This window comes from Typopeltis vanoorti, chromosome 6, assembly GCF_054136105.1.
Source record: "Typopeltis vanoorti isolate ZY-2024b chromosome 6, IOZ_Tvanoo_1.0, whole genome shotgun sequence".
Taxonomy (NCBI): domain Eukaryota; kingdom Metazoa; phylum Arthropoda; class Arachnida; order Uropygi; family Thelyphonidae; genus Typopeltis; species Typopeltis vanoorti.
Genome location: NC_143554.1, coordinates 86,130,091 through 86,149,932, shown reverse-complemented (window position 1 = coordinate 86,149,932; position 19,842 = coordinate 86,130,091). Strand labels below are relative to the sequence as shown.

General features: G+C 34.9%; 1 protein-coding gene across 1 annotated transcript; it reads right to left on the bottom strand.

Moving 5' to 3' along the window:
* Positions 1-1,005: 1,005 nt before the first annotated feature.
* Cht5 (Chitinase 5) lies at positions 1,006-19,376 on the bottom strand. Its single transcript, XM_090394983.1, has 9 exons — positions 19,341-19,376; positions 17,090-17,167; positions 16,221-16,427; positions 13,013-13,275; positions 12,737-12,840; positions 11,134-11,257; positions 9,719-9,913; positions 6,451-6,573; positions 1,006-1,520 (listed from the first exon to the last, which is right to left on the bottom strand). The coding sequence occupies exons 2-9, from the start codon at positions 17,154-17,156 to the stop codon at positions 1,128-1,130; spliced, it is 1,476 nt and encodes a 491-aa protein (XP_090251109.1). The 5' UTR covers positions 17,157-17,167; positions 19,341-19,376; the 3' UTR covers positions 1,006-1,127.
* Positions 19,377-19,842: the final 466 nt, after the last annotated feature.

The following is a 19,842-nucleotide window of genomic DNA, read 5'->3' as shown; positions in this document are numbered from 1 at the left end:
TAACGAAAGTTAACGAGCGTGGAACAGGGGCGGCTCGTGCATAGGAACTGTAGCACCCTAAATTTTTCTCGATATAAATAAATATATTAATTTAATTTTATCATCAACAATCTTATACAATTCTCTTATTTTGTATAAAAATAATAAAAACCCATCTTGGAGGGTGAAGGACGCTACCACAGTGTCATATTGCGTGTGCACTCATATGCATCTCATCTTGAGATGCGAGCTATTAGCGTAATGCGGCACTGTCCGTAGCGCAGTTCCACTGTTGTTTATATGCAGTTTGCCCCAGAAGTAGTGTTTACTGTCTCTTTAAATATTTGGACACTACAATTACGGGATTTAATTCTAATGTCCAAAAATTGTAAATCCTTTTTAATTACAATTAAAGGAATGGATTTTATTTTTAAGTAATTTTGAATTATACTAAACTGTATAATTTTATCGATAATAAACTATTTTTTCATGTTTAATTTTTACCATTAATTCTGATATTTTATATAAACTGTACTTGCAGTGTATATTTCAGGCGACGAGCCGCCACTGGCCTGGAACTCTCCCCACCCACCCCGTTTTGGGAAAATCATTTGATTTGATAAGCCTGTCCCAATCGCGCGCACTTCTGAATACACAAATACAATAGTTGGAACTATCACTTTTTTGGCTTTATTAATAAACCCAAAATTAAAGTTCTTTAAGGCCGCTGTTGAGAAAGAACTCGACCGGCTAGTTCCCCGTTGATTCCTTGTTCCGAGTTAAAGATTCACTGCTGATCGATTGCTTGTGCATAGCAATCAATCATATGAAAATTCCTTTGAAACTAGTTTAACACGTTAAGTATTAAATAAACTACCTTGACCGTTGAAATTTTAATGTTTCGTAAATTTAAGAAACTTGTATTATATTTTAACTATCGCCTTATGCATATCTGCAATTATTTGCATTTAATTCTCTGATCTGAATTCTTGTAATAGTGTTCAGAAGAAATATTCAGTTTCAAAATAACTTTACCTTCAGATAATGACCTTTTCTTGGTTCTCAGGCATAATTAGGTAAACTTTATTTCTTATTAAACATGCAAACACTAAGAAACAATTAGGCATGCACATACATAAAATTTGCACCTATTTGGTGCACTCTTCTCTGTTAGCATCTCGAGGCCAGGTACAAATATTCCTCGCAGTGTCCCATACGGTACCAGTGTTGCAGTGCTGAAGGACTGGCTGGCCATGAACGCATCTGTAGTATTTATCGCAATCTGTTTCATGAGGGAAATACTCGAAGTTTAAGCTGCAATCAATTAAACCTGGAGGAGGAGTTGGCCGAGGACTGGTTGGTGGATTTCCAGAAACGGTAGTCATTTCTGCAGGATTAACAGTTGGAACGACGTAATTCTTTAAACCATCGTTCATTACTTCTAGTAGCCCGTTTTTCTTACCACATATTCCATTGAAATCGTCCATATCCAAAGCCCAGACCATACCTCCACCATAGCCTTTTTCCTTGATAAAATCCATCTGAAAGAATAAACACTTCAGTTATAACACCACGGGTGTATGCGAGCACGCTACAAAAGAAAAGTTGTGAAAAAAAATAATCAGGGAAGATATGTACTGTAATTCCAAGCGTATACTTTTAAAAGCTACATGAACAAGTGATCCTCGGCAAAACAGTGTTGTGGGGCGACTTATTTGGATAAGTTTCTGCTTCTGCAGAAATGGTTAATTGCATCGATTTAGTTATTCATAGCAGAAGTGTGCGTACTTTTACCACGAAGCCAAAACGAAAGTTGGTAAGAATCCAGAGTTTTTTTTTTTGGAAGCTGAGGCAAAAGAATGAATTTTTTTTTTATTTTCCACTTAAATTACTATCCTTTGTCTTATTACCAATGGTTTACAAGACTGAAATATTAGCTCAGGCCGAGCACATCTGCAATTTCACGCTTATTGGAGGTGTCACGAATAATCACATTATGCAATGATGTAATAAGCGTAAAATTGAGTCAACTTATATTCTTTGCTTGTTAACCATACTAAATGCGGTGATAAAGATGCGTGATAGATCTTCAGATAACTAATATAGAGCATTAATAATTTTGCGGCTGCTTGCAACTTAACATTTTAGTAGGTAATGCAGTTTGTGATGTAATATCAGAATGCTCATGTTGTAATAACTATCAGTACCGATAAGAAAAAAAATTAAAACAATTTAATGATCTTTGTATACTTGCTAATCACCTTTCCCTCATTTCAGAGGGAGAAGTTAACGTGTTAAATATTGCCAAAAAATATACGTATTGTTAAAATAAAAAATTACATTGATAAAATTGAGATGATATATTTGTACAGTACACGTATATATAATTTAGAACAAAAAAAAAAAAAAAAAAAACCATGGATGATACGGGATTGGATAACTAGTAACTCCTACGTATGGTATTATCTGAAATAACCCCAGATAGTGAGTACAGATAATAAGGAAATAGAGCTATTTTTAGTCTTTGTCCATATACACTTATTAATCGGGTTTTCTCTAATTTTAATCTGCATACGAAAATTTATTCACTAAAATATAAATCTTAGTAGTGTAATAACTTCTCCAGGCTTTTTCGTAATAGGAAAAAAAAAATCTTGTCTTGATATACCACCACATGCAAACAACGAATGGTCCAAAATGCTGCTATTTATTTTATTTACCGCCCTTCGCGCATATATACTGTATATATATATATATATACTCGTAAGTTTAAGCAAGTTCTTTTAGTCTCTTAGGCTTAGTTTGGTTATTCCTAATGGGAAAATTACTTAAAACTACAATGTAGTTATTATGAAGTCACTTGTTTCCTATTTATATTCATATCTATTAGTCTGTCCAGGGCTGGCGGAAGCGGGCATGCAGGGAACGGTTCATAAGTTAATTTTTAAGAAACAAAATTTTTATCATAAAAACAAAAAAATTCTTAGAATGATTAATATTAAAATAAATGAGGCCGTATACACTGAATAAAAAAAAAAATGTATATTGCCGCCTCTTTGATCAGCCGGCTGCTTACAAGTTTGCAGCTAGAGCAGGCTAAATGCTTATCTGCAGAATGGTGTCTATCTAAAGTGAAACGGTGAACAGCAGAAACGAATTTTCGTACAAAACATTTGTTGCTAGTTAACCAGTCATATGGTACGCATCTCAGTATGCTACTGACAGTAGCGCAGTGAGGACTATTATTTTGTCTATGTGTCGTGTTCTGTAATAATTTCTTGTGGGTATAAAATAGAAATGGAATCAAAAATTTAAAAAAAGTTATCCGGTGCACAAAATCATAAGCGTCACGCTGCGAAAGAAGCAGATATTAAGAAACAAAGTGGGGGTCTTAATAAATTTGTTAAAATATTCTGATGCAGATTGTAACCAACTCGATACATCAGAAAGAGGTGAAGAACCGTGCACATCATCCAGTTTGCATGAAGGTACTATTGAACATGATTTAAGTGAAAAATAGTTAGGATTTAGTCAACTACAAGATTTAGTTGTAGTTGACCACGAAACTAACACATTGTTAGTCTGTGAATTTAGAAGATCCAGGTGAACGGGGAAATATTGATGAAAAATTACGAGTTGTTTTAATTGAAATAGGGCCTGTTCAAAATAAAAATATATAATATATCCCAGAGATACATATGGTCGTAAATTTGGTGACACGTATTATAATGGAAAACGGGAGCTCGTGCCAAGAACATGGCTCATTTATTCCGAAACTTTAAATTCTGTTTTTTGATTTTGTTGCAAACTTGTCGCATCAACTGAATCACCCACTGAGTCTTGTAGAAGGTTATAACGATTGGAGAAATGTAAGTACAACTTTACATAGACATGAGACTAGTTTAACTGACATGAAAAATTTCTTAAAATGGAAGGAACTTGATAAAAATTTAAAAAAATAAAACTACTATTGATTTCCAGCTTCAAAGCATGTATGAAATGGAAAAGAAACATTGGACGAGTGTTTTAGAACGCTTGATTGAAATTATAAAATTCCTTGGTAGCCGAAATTTAGCTTTTCGCGGATCATCTGATAAATTATATGGAAGAAATAACAGCATTTTTTTAAAAATTAGTCGAACTGTTTGGGAAGTTTGATCCCGTTATGGAAAATCATGTTGAAAGGGCCCTACAACGAAACAATAGAGTACACTATTTGAGTAAAGACAGTCAAAATGAAATATTGGAAACTTTAAGTAACGCAATCAGGGATACAATTTTATTATCAATTCTAAAATCTAAATATTATTCCATAATTTTAGACTGCACACCTGATGCAAGTAAAACAGAACAAATGACCATTATTATTCGCTTTGTTTCCTGTGACAATGGAATTGTCAAGATCAGGGAAAACGTTTCAGGTTTTGCAGATATATTAGATTCCATAGGACGTGGTTTATGTGCAACAATAATGGAACAACTGGAAAAATGGAACATTCCCATTCAAGACATGCGAGGTCAAGGATATGACAATGGGGCAAATATGGGCTCCAAAATTTGCTTTTGAACAAAAATCCTCTAGCTTTTTACGTGCCATGTGCTGCTCATACTCTAATCATTAACGATGCAGATAGATGCAATTAGTTTCTTTGCAATTATTCAAGAATATACAATTCTTTTCATTCTCTTACAAATTTAGAATGAATGTGTTTTATACTTCTAGACGTTGCAATGTGTTCGTTAATAGAACGTTTTGAACAACTAAAAGATATGATAATTTCAATTTCTTGTATAGATTACTACAAATTAATATAAAGAAGATTTACGAAAAATTTGTGACGATTTAGAGATTCTCTTGAAGGACTGCGACAATAAAAACGTAAATGCAATAGAACTATATGACGAGTTATGTGCTTTCCGGGATATTTTTCGGATGGATAATTTAAATATTCAAAACCCTTTCTATATTCTTAATTTTATTGTGTCCAATAATTTATCTTTCCCTAACTTTTCAATTGCTTTAAGAATACTATTAACCTTAACTGTTAGTGTAGCGAGCGGTGAACGTTCCTTTTCCAAGTTGAAATTGATTAAAACCTACTTGAGAACAAGTATGTCACAAAAAAGGCTTGTTAATTTGGCGTTAATAGCTATTGAAAATGATATATATGTGCGGAATTAGACGTTAATACCATTATTTCTAATTTTGTGAATATGAAATCAAAAACTTAAAATTTTAATAAAAATATTTCAAGTATATTTATGTAATTTAATTTATTTTCTGTTATTCTGTAAAGATATTATTTTTTGAATACTTATATTAAATGTTCTAATTAGACCGCGCGGTTAGCCTAGTGGCTTTGCGCCTCGCAACCATATTCCTGGGGAAGGAGTGTCCCAGGTTCGATTCCCGTTGTAGACGTGAGGAATTTGAGGATCTTCCTCAGGCATAGCCAAGTTAGCCGGTCTTGGGCGCGGTCAGTAGGGTTTTTTTCGCCAGTTTATCTGGCGTTTTTCATCCCGCAAACAGGCAAACCGGCCCTATGAACATATGCCTCTACAGTCAAAAATATATCCTCCCCCCAGCGGCAGACCAGGCGACGGGTCGGTTGGGAGTAGTACTAACAAGAAGTCGCATCTAAAGTAACACGCAGACCCTGCATGGGAAGCGGGAATAACGCGTAGTAGAAGAAGATATTAAATGTTCTAATTATTTCTGAATTATTTTCTCATCATCTATTTTACAAGCAAGTTTCTTTTAATTTCCTAAAAGATAGTTCCACTTATAAAAATTATTACAAGTTACTAAGAATTTAGTAACTTGTAACATGCAAGAATTTTTTAAACTTTAGTTCAAATAAATTTTAACTTTAATTAAAATTCATTTTAATTTTGTTAGCGATTCGGATCGGTGAGAAGGCTATAATCCCTGTATCGTTATATTCAATGATTAAAGTGAAGTGGCTTTATCAAAATTTGCTTTAGCTTTTGAGAATTTTTTGAATATACGGGTTTTTAACGATTATCCTGCCTACTCAACACTCCCGGTTCGTTACATTTAGCGAACCAACGTGTGACTGTTCTGTCAAAATTTATTTAAGAAATTTCAAATAATTTAAATTTTTATTATCGTAAAAGAACCACACACTCCCGGATCGTTACATGGGCGCTTAGATAGAAATTGCATGCGGGTGTCAAAGACCCTAGCGCCGGCTCTGAGTCTATCTATCACCAGGCAATGAAGTCCACTGGTGGAGGAGAATTTTGACATTGGATATTTAGATACTAAAATTCGTTCAACTTTTCATAATTGACAATTTAAAGGCCTTAGGAAGAAATATATCTTTTGACTACACAAAATTTGAAATGATGTGAATCATAGTTGGAGAAGAGAACTATGCCTTCTCCTTTCCATCTATCAGAATGTTCCACTAAAGTTTGAATTGAATTCCATTAGCACTTAATACTTACTTTGATAGCAACACTTCTTTCGTCTTCATAACCCACCCACTGATCGTCGTGATAAGCATAAGGACACTTGCCAATATCATCGTACTTCTCAGTCCATTCTTTACTTAAGACATGAGGACAGATCTGAAAGACACGAAATAATAACAATTACCCAGGCTAAATGCTTAATGTGGATTGCTTTTTTGGAAATACTTTACTGTTTATACGCAAGTAATATTTTTCAAATGATAATAATTCATTTCCTTGAATGCAACAGAATGTTTTATTTATATAATTTTCAACTACATAGATTATAGGGAATAAACAAACATATTCTGATTAAGAACATGTCTCTTTGAGAAGCAAAGACAAACGATCAACATTGAAATTCTGGATATAAACTATTCGATCCAATTTTACTCGTGTGGTACAAAGAATAGCAAACTTCGGTATATTTGTACAAGAGACAGAATCCAATAATCCCGGTTCAGAAAGCTTATTGGGCGATATATATATACAGGGTGTTCGGGATAAATTTGACATATTTATAATTAATTATATTTTTCCATAAGTTACATGTATTAACACACACTTCTCTTCATTTAAAAGTTTGGACCCTTCTTCATTCATATACAAGATGTCAGAAAGGATGGATAGCTAAAACCCACCTGAATATTGGAAGAGAATAACTTGTATCATGATGATTCGTGCCCGCCATCAAAATAAGGATATTACGACTGCTGCCCAATGCTCCCTGAATACAGTAAAAACAATCAGGCATGAACTAGAGACTTGCAATGGTGACTACGAGGATGTAGCAAGAAGAAAGATCCCTAGCAGACGATCTGATTGCGTTCGTACAGCAGAATTCCTCGCAAATCTGCAGGAACAGGTGTTGAAGAACCCTGGCATTGGAATTCGGGCTTTGTTCGTGGAGTTGCTAACTGTAGTCAAGCCCTGGATAACAAGGGTAGCCAATGGTAGGCCGTATGTATGGCAGCAGGATTCGGCCCCTTGCCACACCTCTGGGAAAAGTCAAAAATGGTTGTCTGAAAATTTCTACGACTTCACCAGTCCAAATGTTTGGCCTCCAAACTCCCCAGACCTTAACCCCATGGATTATTTTGTATGGGGCGCAGTTGAAAAAGACACCAATCGCACTTCCAGTAATACAAAAGCCCAGTTAATGGATAAAATTAAAACAGTTTTTGCGGCCCTTCCCAGGGAGACTGTAGCATCAGCTTGTTCGAGGTTCCGAAGCAGAATTGAAGCTGTGATCGATGCTAATGGTGGTTATTTTGAGTAAATCTTGTTGATAGTATTGTAATTAACTCTGCCTGTAATGTTTTTTTGTCAATTCATTAAATTTAATAGATACAAAGATTTTCTTTTTCCTTACGAAACTGTCAAATTTATCCCGAACACCCTGTATATATCTTCTCTCTCTCTCTCTCTCTCTATATATATATATATATATATAAAGATAAGCCGAAAAATTTGAAACGTTTTTATGTCACGTTTTTGGTCTCCGGCTTACCAGCACAGAACTCGGGGGGGGGGGGGGCGCTGTAGGCGCCAGGGGGAAGACTCCCCCATAGTATATATATATATGTGTGTGTGTGTTAAAGATACCAAGTTATTTTAAATATAAACCTGGTTTTTTACTCCATTTCCCAAGTAAGCAAACGGACAAGTCAGTCAAGTTTGCGCCTGCAAGTGTTGCAAGTCTAGCTGACCCTGCACGTAGTGCAAGTCCAAGGCAACTCGTGGTAAAGGTAGAATAAGCTCTGATCACTATTCTTAATATTTACCCTTAATGCAAAGCACATCTCCTGGAGGAGTTGTATAATGCTTTGTATTAAAGGCAAGGGGCCATTGCTCAGACCGGTTTCTTTATATATTATACCCAAGATAAAAAACTTTCTACACATATATATATATATATATATAGAATGTACAATCGTCAACTAAGAAACGAAACTAGCGTTAGCATAAACTTAAAAATTGACAGCCAGACGAGAACATGCCTTATTTTGCATAGTTCAGCAGAATTTATTTCACTAAGTGTATGTCAGAGCAGTGAAGCTCAGTGGAAGTGGCATGTGCCGTCCATGGCACTAGACCATCTTAAGAAAGAGTGACGTAAATTCAATTCTAGTCGACGGCTAAAGGAATATTTACTAAGCCTTTTTTCGACCGGTTCCCGAGTTAGTTGGTGCCTGCCACGGACAAGTGGGTTTTTATCGTCCGGAAACTTGGATTGTTAGTTCTGTAAACTCAAGAAAATCGACCTTAGAACTAGTTCCAGACAGTAAACACGGTGTTAGGATTAGGGACCACGAGATGGTGGCACTTGTCAGCCGCCTCTGTTCACCGGATGCCGTGTATAATTAGTGATAGTGTTGGGCCAACTATCTCTGATTGGCCACCGGTGGAGACTGAACTTTTTTTCCCTCAGTGAAAAAAAGTTAGAGGGCTAAAAGGGCCTCTCGCCTACTTCCGATAGGGAAATAAAAAGGCATTAGCGGATTTTTTTAAAATTCTATGTAATAAATTCTGATAATAATATTCCATTAATATAAACCATTTTATTAACTCAAAATAAAAACTTCACTAAGTATGGCGAAGTTTCCTTTACCATTTCTATGTGAGCAATTACATTAATTGATATAAAATAAAATCAATTATAAGTGTGGTTAATATAATATAAAGTAAGATTTCACAAGGTATGAGATAGCACCTAATATCAAAAACTTACAGTTTGTGAAAATGTTATTTTAATTATATTATTAGTTGACACCTCCAGGGAGTCCAAAGACTAATCAAGGGAGAGTGTGTCAACAGCATCGAACGATTGGTCCCCTTCCAACTACTAACCGCGCTCAAACTTACTTAACTGAGCCATTAGTAGCAGAGGCTCTACCAATCGACCAACCTTTGCCGGCTATAACAAATCTTTGGTACCAGATCACAGGCAAATACTTTGGCATGGTGTTAATATCATCTCTTGAATACAGTGATGGTGCTGCTCTTGTATTATGCAGGAGTTACTTATTGTTTTATTATTTTATAATAATACAATAAGTAACTGAATGTAAATAAGGAAAGAAAAAAGTGAAAGTATAACTATTAAAGTTAACTGTGGTGGCGGTAGTGCTGCTGTTGTATTACGCTGGAGTTCTACTTTCTATAATAAAAACAATACATTTGTGTCTAATATACATCGATCGAAGTTTGAAATTTAGAAAAAAATATAACAAAAATATCACAACGAAATACATTTTATTACCTCGTAATATGCCAAAAATCCTCTGGCTCCAGTATAAGGTCCTGGGTTTCCTCCATCTTCCCACGTCTTAATTCCCGCTCTCAATTCGGTGTTATCTTTGCTACCTAGGGTGTACGTTCTTCCATAGAAAGCTATTCCAACGATAAGTTTTTGTTTAGGAGCTCCCATATCGACCCACAATTGCATTCCATCGTTCTAAATGAAAACAATGAACAATTTAAATCATTATGAAAAACATTAAATTAATATAATGACATTACCAACAAGAAAGTTTTTGAAGGTCTGAATAGAGGTGAACCCTGCTGTGAAATAACAACCAAAAAAAAATGTTTATTTTAGGTAGGGCCACCACGCCACTTATGTAGTGCAATTCCCTGCCTCTTATAACTTTAATTATATGGTGCAGAGACTTACACCACAAAAGTTTTCAGCAACGTGGTGGCCTCTAACGAGCAAGTGACGTCACTCGATTAACATATGCGCTAACGATAGTGCAAAATAATAACTTTTCAGCAAAAGAATCATTAGTATTATTGTAATTAATTATTACAATAATACTATAATAACCACCAAATGGCTCATATTCGTTATCATTAATTATTAATAATATATTTTGTAAGAGTGCCTGTGTAGCCAAGTGGATATAACATTTTACTTCCATTACCCAAGGCCGTCAGAAGAAAGACATTTAAAGGTTTGATTCCATGCTTATTCTTCGATCAGTCCCTTAGTTAGTCGATCTTTATAACAGCTAAGTATGGTTTTCTCTAGGAGACGGAGGTTTTAACTCTACAACTCAAAAAATTGCCCGAGAACTCATTTTGTTTGAGGAATAATATATGCCTGTATGGACTCCTTAGCTCAGTCTGTTTTGATGACGTCCTTTGGTTGAAAAAAAACTAGTGTTTTAGATCCCGTCTAGGATGCAAAGGATCTTTATCAAGGCTTTCCAACTGAATATGAGTTATCCAGTCTCATATGGAAGTAGCCAAATTATCCAGTCTCATCATGCAAAATAGGCAACTCGGGCAGAAGAACACATGCAACTGACAATCGTATACACTTTGCAGAGAAGGCGGATAATCCTATCTGCACTGGGCATACAGGATTAAACCTCCTACGTCCACGAGATGGCAGCAGTTGTCATTGTAATCTCCTCACCAAAAGCTTTGCTTTATTGATAGCCTCAAGTTCAACTACTGAAGACAGAAGAATGGTTGTACTGCTCTTCTGTCATCAAAAGTTGTTAAGGCTAAACGGCCGCACCTACTGTTTAGGGGACCAAAAGGCGTCAACGGGTTTATTATAGTAATACATTTTACCAAATTAATTACAAATGTACATTATCTCTCAAACTCTGTAAAATGATAACGAAATTTGAATGAAATCAATATTCCTTTCACTATAAAACTTACCACATTCAACTTTTCGTATGCCCATTCATCAAAAGGTCGTTTATAAAGAGGAGTATGAACGTCAGCAAATCCAGCCCAGTTGCCTCTGAGATCGTAGGCCATGACATGAATAAAATCCAGCAGCCTGAAATATAAAATTGAACGTTAATAATCCAATTTCTGCGATCCATTTAATCGTAAGTAGATTACATGGATCTATTGAATGGTATATATATGACTCTTAAATGTGGTCTTTTTTTTTCCGAACTTGTAAGGAATCATAAAGGGAGAGCAAGTCCATATTCTAAATGCCCATATTCAGTCCAAACGGAAGGGGATATGACACCATATTAATAGCTAGCGAGTTGTAATACTCATACCTATTGCTGGACAGAATAAGGAACCTTTTCTTTCCTTTGCTGTAGATCGAAACAATGTCGCAAAAACCATCTCATGTCGGCTGAATTTACCAAACATTTGTCGCGAAACCTACTATATTACACTCTGTATGATAGTTAGAGATGAAATGCCATACACTGCATCAGCAGTATAGCAAACGTCACACCACAAAGGATTCATTGCATGTAGAACCAAATGTCTGGGAAAAGGCACCAAATTTTAGATCTGCATATTTCACACTTGACAAATTGAGCATTTTCACTGACGCAATAGGTGAAAATTGAGCATTTTCACCTATTGCGTCAGCTCCTTCTTCGGGGAAGGTTATTGGACTTATTCAATCCCATAGTGTCTGGATGAAAACTAAATATGCTGTTTTAGCCTGGTAGCAAAAAACAGTGGTACATATAACCTCGTCCTCCAAAGAAGGTCAGATTTATTTCATTAGATATTATGTACGCTAGTCTGTGAGTATAAAATACAACCGTGTGATATTATCAAGGATAAGCATTTCAGAAAATGCAGTAAGATGTGGTTTTCAGTCTGTTATACAATGCTCTTAACTGTAATAATGCATATACGAGTAGTTAGTCAGTTAGCAGATGGTATGCAATTATCCTCCAATACGCTCTACCAGTTTGTAATCCTGATTCCTACGACTCTACTGACTGAACGCCCTTTGCGTAACAATTAATGAACTTCGTATTGTGGAAAACATTTTTCAAGACATAAACCTTAAAAAATGACTGATTTTTCAAGTGGACCAATATTTCACAACTGATGCTAAGTTTTAATAGCACTCGTATTGCACAAATTTTACGAATAGTCTAATTATGGTCTTAAAGAATAAACGAATAAATATGGAAAATTATCATGTATATACCACTAGATTGTGTGGGGGTGGGTGAGAGGGGAATACATCACAGTTTTACATAAGCAAATAAAGAAATGTAAATCAATTCTGAAATCGAACTACTAGTATTAGGGATTCCTGGTTTTCCTCTCTTTTCTCTGAAACTAACATTTTTCGCTATATTTTTATAAGAATATTTTCATGTGTTCTAGTATACTACGGAAATATAAATGAAATTAGATCCTCGTGAAGACAGTGCTGGTGACACTTTGACCACGCAAAACTTGTAAATACGATATGCCACTTTATAAAAATTCATCAGGGTTGCTTTTTTTGCAGCCATTCGTAAGACATTCATGACATAAATCTTACCTTCCTAAGTCCTTGACTTCGTAACCTTCCTGAAGACGAAATTTAGCAAGAGGTACTGCAGCTGTTAATAACAAGTAATGCGGATCAAACGCTACACGAAGTTCCTATAAATAAGAAATATAATTTTTAACCTTCAGACCTGGATAAAACTGAAGTAATCCATAATTATCTAATGGTCCGATTTTCATAAAGACAATACTGAAATTAAAAAAATAATAAAAAAATAAAAACAATAGGCATCTTATGTATATATAAATCACCCTCTGACATACTTACTTGAACCAATTTCAGGAAATTTTCCTTGTCTGCATATTTTCCGCCTCTATCAGAAGCTCCAGGATATTCCCAGTCGAGATCGAAACCATCAAAACCATAGTCCAATAACCATTTGACAGCACTCTTTACAAATATGTCACGACGTGATTTTTGGCTCACCATATTAGAATATTTTTCAGCACCTTCATCCCATCCTCCAATAGCCAGCAGAGTCTTTAGATTAGGATTTTTCTTCTTTAGTGCATTAAAGCGCTCATATCCGCCTGTCAGTAATTAAAAATAATATTCGACATTACTACTTTTCTTGCTAGGTTTTACTTGATATATATACAGGGTGTTCGGGATAAATTTGACATATTTATAATTAGTTATATTTTTCCGTAAGTTACATGTATTAACACACACTTCTCTTCATTTAAAAGTTTGGACCCTTCTTCATTCATATACAAGATGTCAGAAAGGATGGATAGCTGGAACCCACCTGAATCATGGAAGAGAATAACTTGTATCATGATGATTCGTGCCCGCCATCAAAATAAGGATATTACGACTGCTGCCCAATGCTCCCTGAATACAGTAAAAACAATCGGGCATGAACTAGAGACTTGCAATGGTGACTACGAGGATGTAGCAAGAAGAAAGATCCCTAGCAGACGATCTGATTGCGTTCGTACAGCAGAATTCCTCGCAAATCTGCAGGAACAGGTGTTGAAGAACCCTGGCATTGGAATTCGGGCTTTGTTCGTGGAGTTGCTAACTGTAGTCAAGCCCTGGATAACAAGGGTAGCCAATGGTAGGCCGTATGTATGGCAGCAGGATTCGGCCCCTTGCCACACCTCTGGGAAAAGTCAAAAATGGTTGTCTGAAAATTTCTACGACTTCACCAGTCCAAATGTTTGGCCTCCAAACTCCCCAGACCTTAACCCCATGGATTATTTTGTATGGGGCGCAGTTGAAAAAGACACCAATCGCACTTCCAGTAATACAAAAGCCCAGTTAATGGATAAAATTAAAACAGTTTTTGCAGCCCTTCCCAGGGAGACTGTAGCATCAGCTTGTTCGAGGTTCCGAAGCAGAATTGAAGCTGTGATCGATGCTAATGGTGGTTATTTTGAGTAAATCTTGTTGATAGTATTGTAATTAACTCTGCCTGTAATGTTTTTTTGTCAATTCATTAAATTTAATAGATACAAAGAAGATTTTCTTTTTCCTTACGAAACTGTCAAATTTATCCCGAACACCCTGTATATATATTTTTTTCTTTTTTTCTTTTTTTTTTCTTTCAAATAACGATTTGAAATGGGTTAATTTCAATGGAAATGGATTACTAGGAATTACATTATACTTTTTTTTTTTTTTTTTTATTCCACAAAATATATTCCAGTTTGTACTTTTTTTTTTTTGTAGCATAATACCATCCATATGTTGTTGTTTTATTTTTAATTCTAATGCAACTGATGACATCTTTTTTGTTCTCAGTAGTTTTCTTATCTAATGTATACCATTTTTCCAATGATTATCAACAATGATATTACTCAACGTGTAATATTTATATTTACATTAATATTATAAGCATGTAATATAGCTGAACTGAGTTTTGTATGTATTGGCTCTATATTTAATGCTTGTTTCGTTATTTTGATTATAATTCTAATTAACACTTGAAATGCCTTTCTTGCTGTTTGCATGTAGTAAGTTTATTTAACAATGATATTCGAAGAGAAGAGGATGTAAAAACAAATAAAGATCATGTCAATAGACTTAAACTGGAAGACGTTAGGAGCGTACCTAGGGAGCAACATGATTTCGACTGTAAATAAGAGATAAGATCTCTGATAACAAAAACTAAAGCAAGACTGTTCAGATTGCAAATAACAAAAGCAAAAGTAAACCTAAGAAGATATGGAAAAGTAAATCAGGGCGGGCCTTGCCAGAAAGTTGAGACCTCTGAAAACATGCATATTCACAAAAACTTTCTGTAGCTGTGAGACATTGGTGATGGTCAGTTTCTGTGAAGCAAATACTGCACTGGCATTGGAAAGAACATGTTATAGAAAGATTATACGAATTGGATGGATGCAAAAGGGAACGAATGAAGAACTGTATGAAAAAAAAAATAAACTGCAAAGAGAATCTAATGCAAATAATAATAATAATAATTCGAAGGGAAAGCTTTTTGGACACATCTGCAGATAACAGCAAAAAGATCTAAACGTTAGTATTCAGTACAGTGCTTGGTATAAATATCCAGGCTAAGATGAGATAAGGTATATTATATGGAGAAGTCGTGCGGAAGAAATTTTTAGGATTTGAGTCCCTTGGCAATAGACAGAGGGATGACAAAGAATGGTGAAAACTTCAGACATCAACGAGCACTGAATCCATGAGCATTGATGATGATATTTATTTAAACAGGCGTCTCATGAAGTTACCGATCATAGAGAAAATCACTGCTTCCACAGTATGAGACGGCATATTATGAAAACACGGGGAATATCTGTGCATCTATACCTCTCCCCAACACACACACACACACACACACACACACACACACACACACACACACACACACACACACACACACACACACACACACACACACACACACACACACACACACACACACACACACACACGCCCGCACGCACGCGCACGCACGCGCGCACAGACACGCACACACACACACACACACATATTGATGGATCGCAAAATTTTTAAAGAAGTAAATTTTAGTAGTGTCTGGAGCCTGACTTAATCTAATATCCACATATTACAAAAACATCCTAATGAATAAAATATGCAATAGAGTTGCAGAAAATAAACTTCAGTAGTCTCACAATTTTGCCAAAAATTAAGGTTTCATTTACATATCAAATAATATTCCAAAACCGAAGTAATTAAATTGGAAAATACTTAGTAACGTTTCTAAATAAAAGATCAATTCGAAAAAAAGAGGCTTTTTTTTTTCATTCTTAATTTTCAACTCTAATGAGGATTGATCTTAAGTTACTATCGGAAATTGCACAACTCGATCAATTAATTAATTTATTCACAGAGAAAAAGTGAGATATATCGTCTTGCATTCTGTAAAAAATACTTTTATATAACTGAAGCCTTTTGGCTCTTTATTTTAGTAATTACTTTTATATATTTGCTAACATTTGAAAAAAAAAATTGAGTGTGTCCTCCCTCCCCCAAATAAACTCACCGTCTTTAAGGTCGAATTTTGGATCAAGTGGAATAACTTCCCAAGTTATGTTGCTGAGTCCAGCAAATGAATAAATAACGTGGGTACACAAATCTGCTGGAATATCCTCAATGCCATAATTCATTGGCTTTGGACGATACATTGCCCATGCACTGAAATAGCATATGATCTTCGCCTGCTGTGCATCATCACTTACACGAACTTGATCTGAAATTAAAAATAAATAAATAAATAAAAACATTTTATGCAAATTTAATAACGGAGAAAGCAGAAAGATTATCAGAAGAGAAGCACATTAATGATTATAATCATCAGCTATTTGAAATGAATACTTTCCAGTAACTTGGCAGTTATTTTTTTGTTTTTTATAGAAGAGCGTGCCATAAAAATTTATTCACTAATTAAACACAATATTTTTTTTTTTTTAAAGTTTCTTCGGTGGTTAATGAACTTTGAATCGAGACACCTACACCTCTCGACGAAACACCCACAAACATTGAAATCACAGATGCTGAGAAAGCAAAATTTCTTCCCATCTGTAGGAAGAGTGTTACGTCTCTTTCTCTCTCTCTCTCTCTCTCTCTCTCTCAGTCTATTTTGTGCTGCCACAAATCTGGCTTATAAAATCAAAAACAAGTTCTTTATGATCATTATGTCTTGAATATACGTCGTATATTTATTTTATTTTCCAGCACATTTTTGCTTTCAAAGAGCAATCATTACATAAACAAATTTGTTTCTTAATGCTTTAATTTATAATAAAAGTTTATGTATGATTACATCATAATTTATGCCACACATCAATTTGGAATCTAGATTAGAGTGTAACTTACAGAGTTAAAAGGAAATTGAAATAAAATGGGACTTACTTTGCTCCACTTTCCTCGTGCATGTCGCTAACACAAGAGTGGTAACAAAACACAAAATCGTGTACATGACTCAGTTCTGTAAAAATAAAAATGAAAAGAAATTTAGAATGACATTTGACTAAGTCGGTGATGCTAAGATTTCCAAACCTGATATATAGTTATAGTAAAGCTTTAATGATTTCCTAGAACATAAGTATACTATTTTTAGGCCTCCCATAAGTAGGATGGTGGTGGTCTCACACCGGACGATGAAACTCATTCACTACCTAAAGACATTCACAAACATTCCTGCTGCATTAGGATTCAAACCCATGACCAATAAGTTGGAGAGCGGAAACACCATCCGCTCGATCAACTAGCTGATAAATTGGGCCTCTCTGGAGCACAGTTGGAAGTACGAAGTTGGGCCTTTCGTTTGAAAAAAAAAAAAAAAAAAAAAAAACACTTGAGCGTGAGTCTCATGATGACACGAAGAATATTGATATGGGCTTTTGAAACGAAGGTTAGTCGTCCCATATGGTGGAAACAGCTTTTTTTTCCAAGGAACTCGAATTTCTCTCTCTACCACTAAGCATAAAAACCGGCCAGAGAAAATACGCAATTAATAGACAAACATACTTATCTCGGGTGAATTTGTATATACACCACAGAGTAGCCTCTCGCGATGACTCCTGAAATTCCATGGAGGTGCCAATAATAATACTAAGCATATACGATGTGCTGTTTAAATTGAATTGAACTTTAAATTTTATAGACCGAATTCCTCCCCCCCTCCTCCAGAGAACAAAAATGTTAATGCCTCAAAATACTCATCGACTGCATTTTTGCGAGTATGAGAATAATTCTATTATGTTCATCTTTCTCCTTTTCCCCTCGTATTTTTTTTTTTCTTTTTCAGAAATACTGTATTGTTGCGAAGTTTCATTTGTAATGCAATAATTGAAAAATGAATTTTTAAACACTAGTTTGCTGAGATCTCTTCATTTCATGTTTTTTTTATTATTCTCCTGTCTAGAATGCAGTATGCAGTGTGTTGAACACGAGCACAATTAGATACAATTAAAATTAAATAAAAGAAATATGTAGTAATTAATTATTAAAGTTTAATAACAAGAGCATAAACACACATAGAAAATATTTTGTACGGGCCACTGCTTAACCGATATGGATAACCTGTAAAAATATCAAACATTTTTGCTAATTTTACCGGCCTGGTTGACTGAGTGGATAGCATATCCGCTCTCCAGCCAAAAGGCTGCGGGTTCGAATCCCATCGTGGGCATGGATGTTTGCGATTGTCTGTGGAAATATCAGTGGTGGTGGTCGGAGGGTAGATGGCGTTGGTGTAGTTGCAGTCAGTTGGTAATTGAATGATAGAGACGGTGTTATAGAGCAGGTGCCCTCTCTCGATGAGTCCTTGAACTCCTTGGAGGTGTCAAATAAAAACAATAATAATTTACGTATTTACTTATTTAATTCAGCAAATAACATACATATATGCATATAAATATATACACATTATGGATCAAAAAAAAAAAGTTCTCCCAGATATTTAAAATTTGGGAAACGCCATCATATATAGTCCCTTACAAAATGCCAGAATGATATCATTGATTTTTGTACGCTTATTACTTTGAATGGTAGCATCCACAGCGGTGCTGTACAGAGAGGTCAAAATTCTTGGCCAGCAGTACCCTTACTTATCCAGAGAGATCAGCCTTTTCATGTTTCAAATGAGCACACTACTAGTTTACATTATTTGTCCTGGAAAATATTTCTTCTTCTTCTATATAAAATCCAATCGATAAACGTCATATTAAGAGGCATTTTATCTTCGCTATGTCCGCTCTAAGAATAACAATATGTGATTTTTATAGTTCCAACTTCGGAATGCAGTTCTGAAATTTTTATAATATGTCAAATAAAAAAAATTATTTTCGATTTACAATCGCAATTTTAAGTACTAAACTCACAAATTGATCTTTCCTTCAGAATAGTTCTAAGTCAATTTTTCCTCGTTGTCCAACTTATTATTTTTTTTTTTTTGAAAATATATACTTTCACAATTTCATATTTGCAAAAGAACATTCTGATGACTCACTATTTCTGAGTTTTTATAATAACCATTGACCTTCTTACCATGTTTCAAGGAATCCATTCCTAAAACTGCAATGACTAACATCGAATGTAAAGAAATTTCAGACAGAATTGCGCTTTCCATCGAACATTTGAAGACTGATATTTGCTTACCTTTTTTTTTTTGACAACCCGATGTTATGCAGTCTGCCCAACTGAAAATGGTAAACTCCATTTCTGAAATCCCAGATTTCAGTTTATATAGTTACTACAGACAGCATTTATCTTTGTATGACACGTGTAACTGCGAAATAAAGAACAGAAAGACGAATTCCCACAGTGTGTTCAGTTTCCCAATGATTAGAACTTTTGTAGGACGATTTTCAGACTTATAGATCAAAAGGATCTGAAAAAGAAGATTACGATAAAAATATCTCCACAACATAAATTTTGTTCACATCTCTCTCTCTCTCTCTCTCTCTCTCTCTCTCTCTCTCTCTCTCTCTCCTTCTATATATATATATATATATATATATATATATTGGCATCGTTTGCATTCATATTGTTAGAATTAACTTATAATTTGATCTCTTCAAGTCTATCTGAATTATTGTCTATTTTGTTATTGTTTCATTCCAATTTTCTTTCCTTTATTGCTTCTATTTCTTGTTGCTACA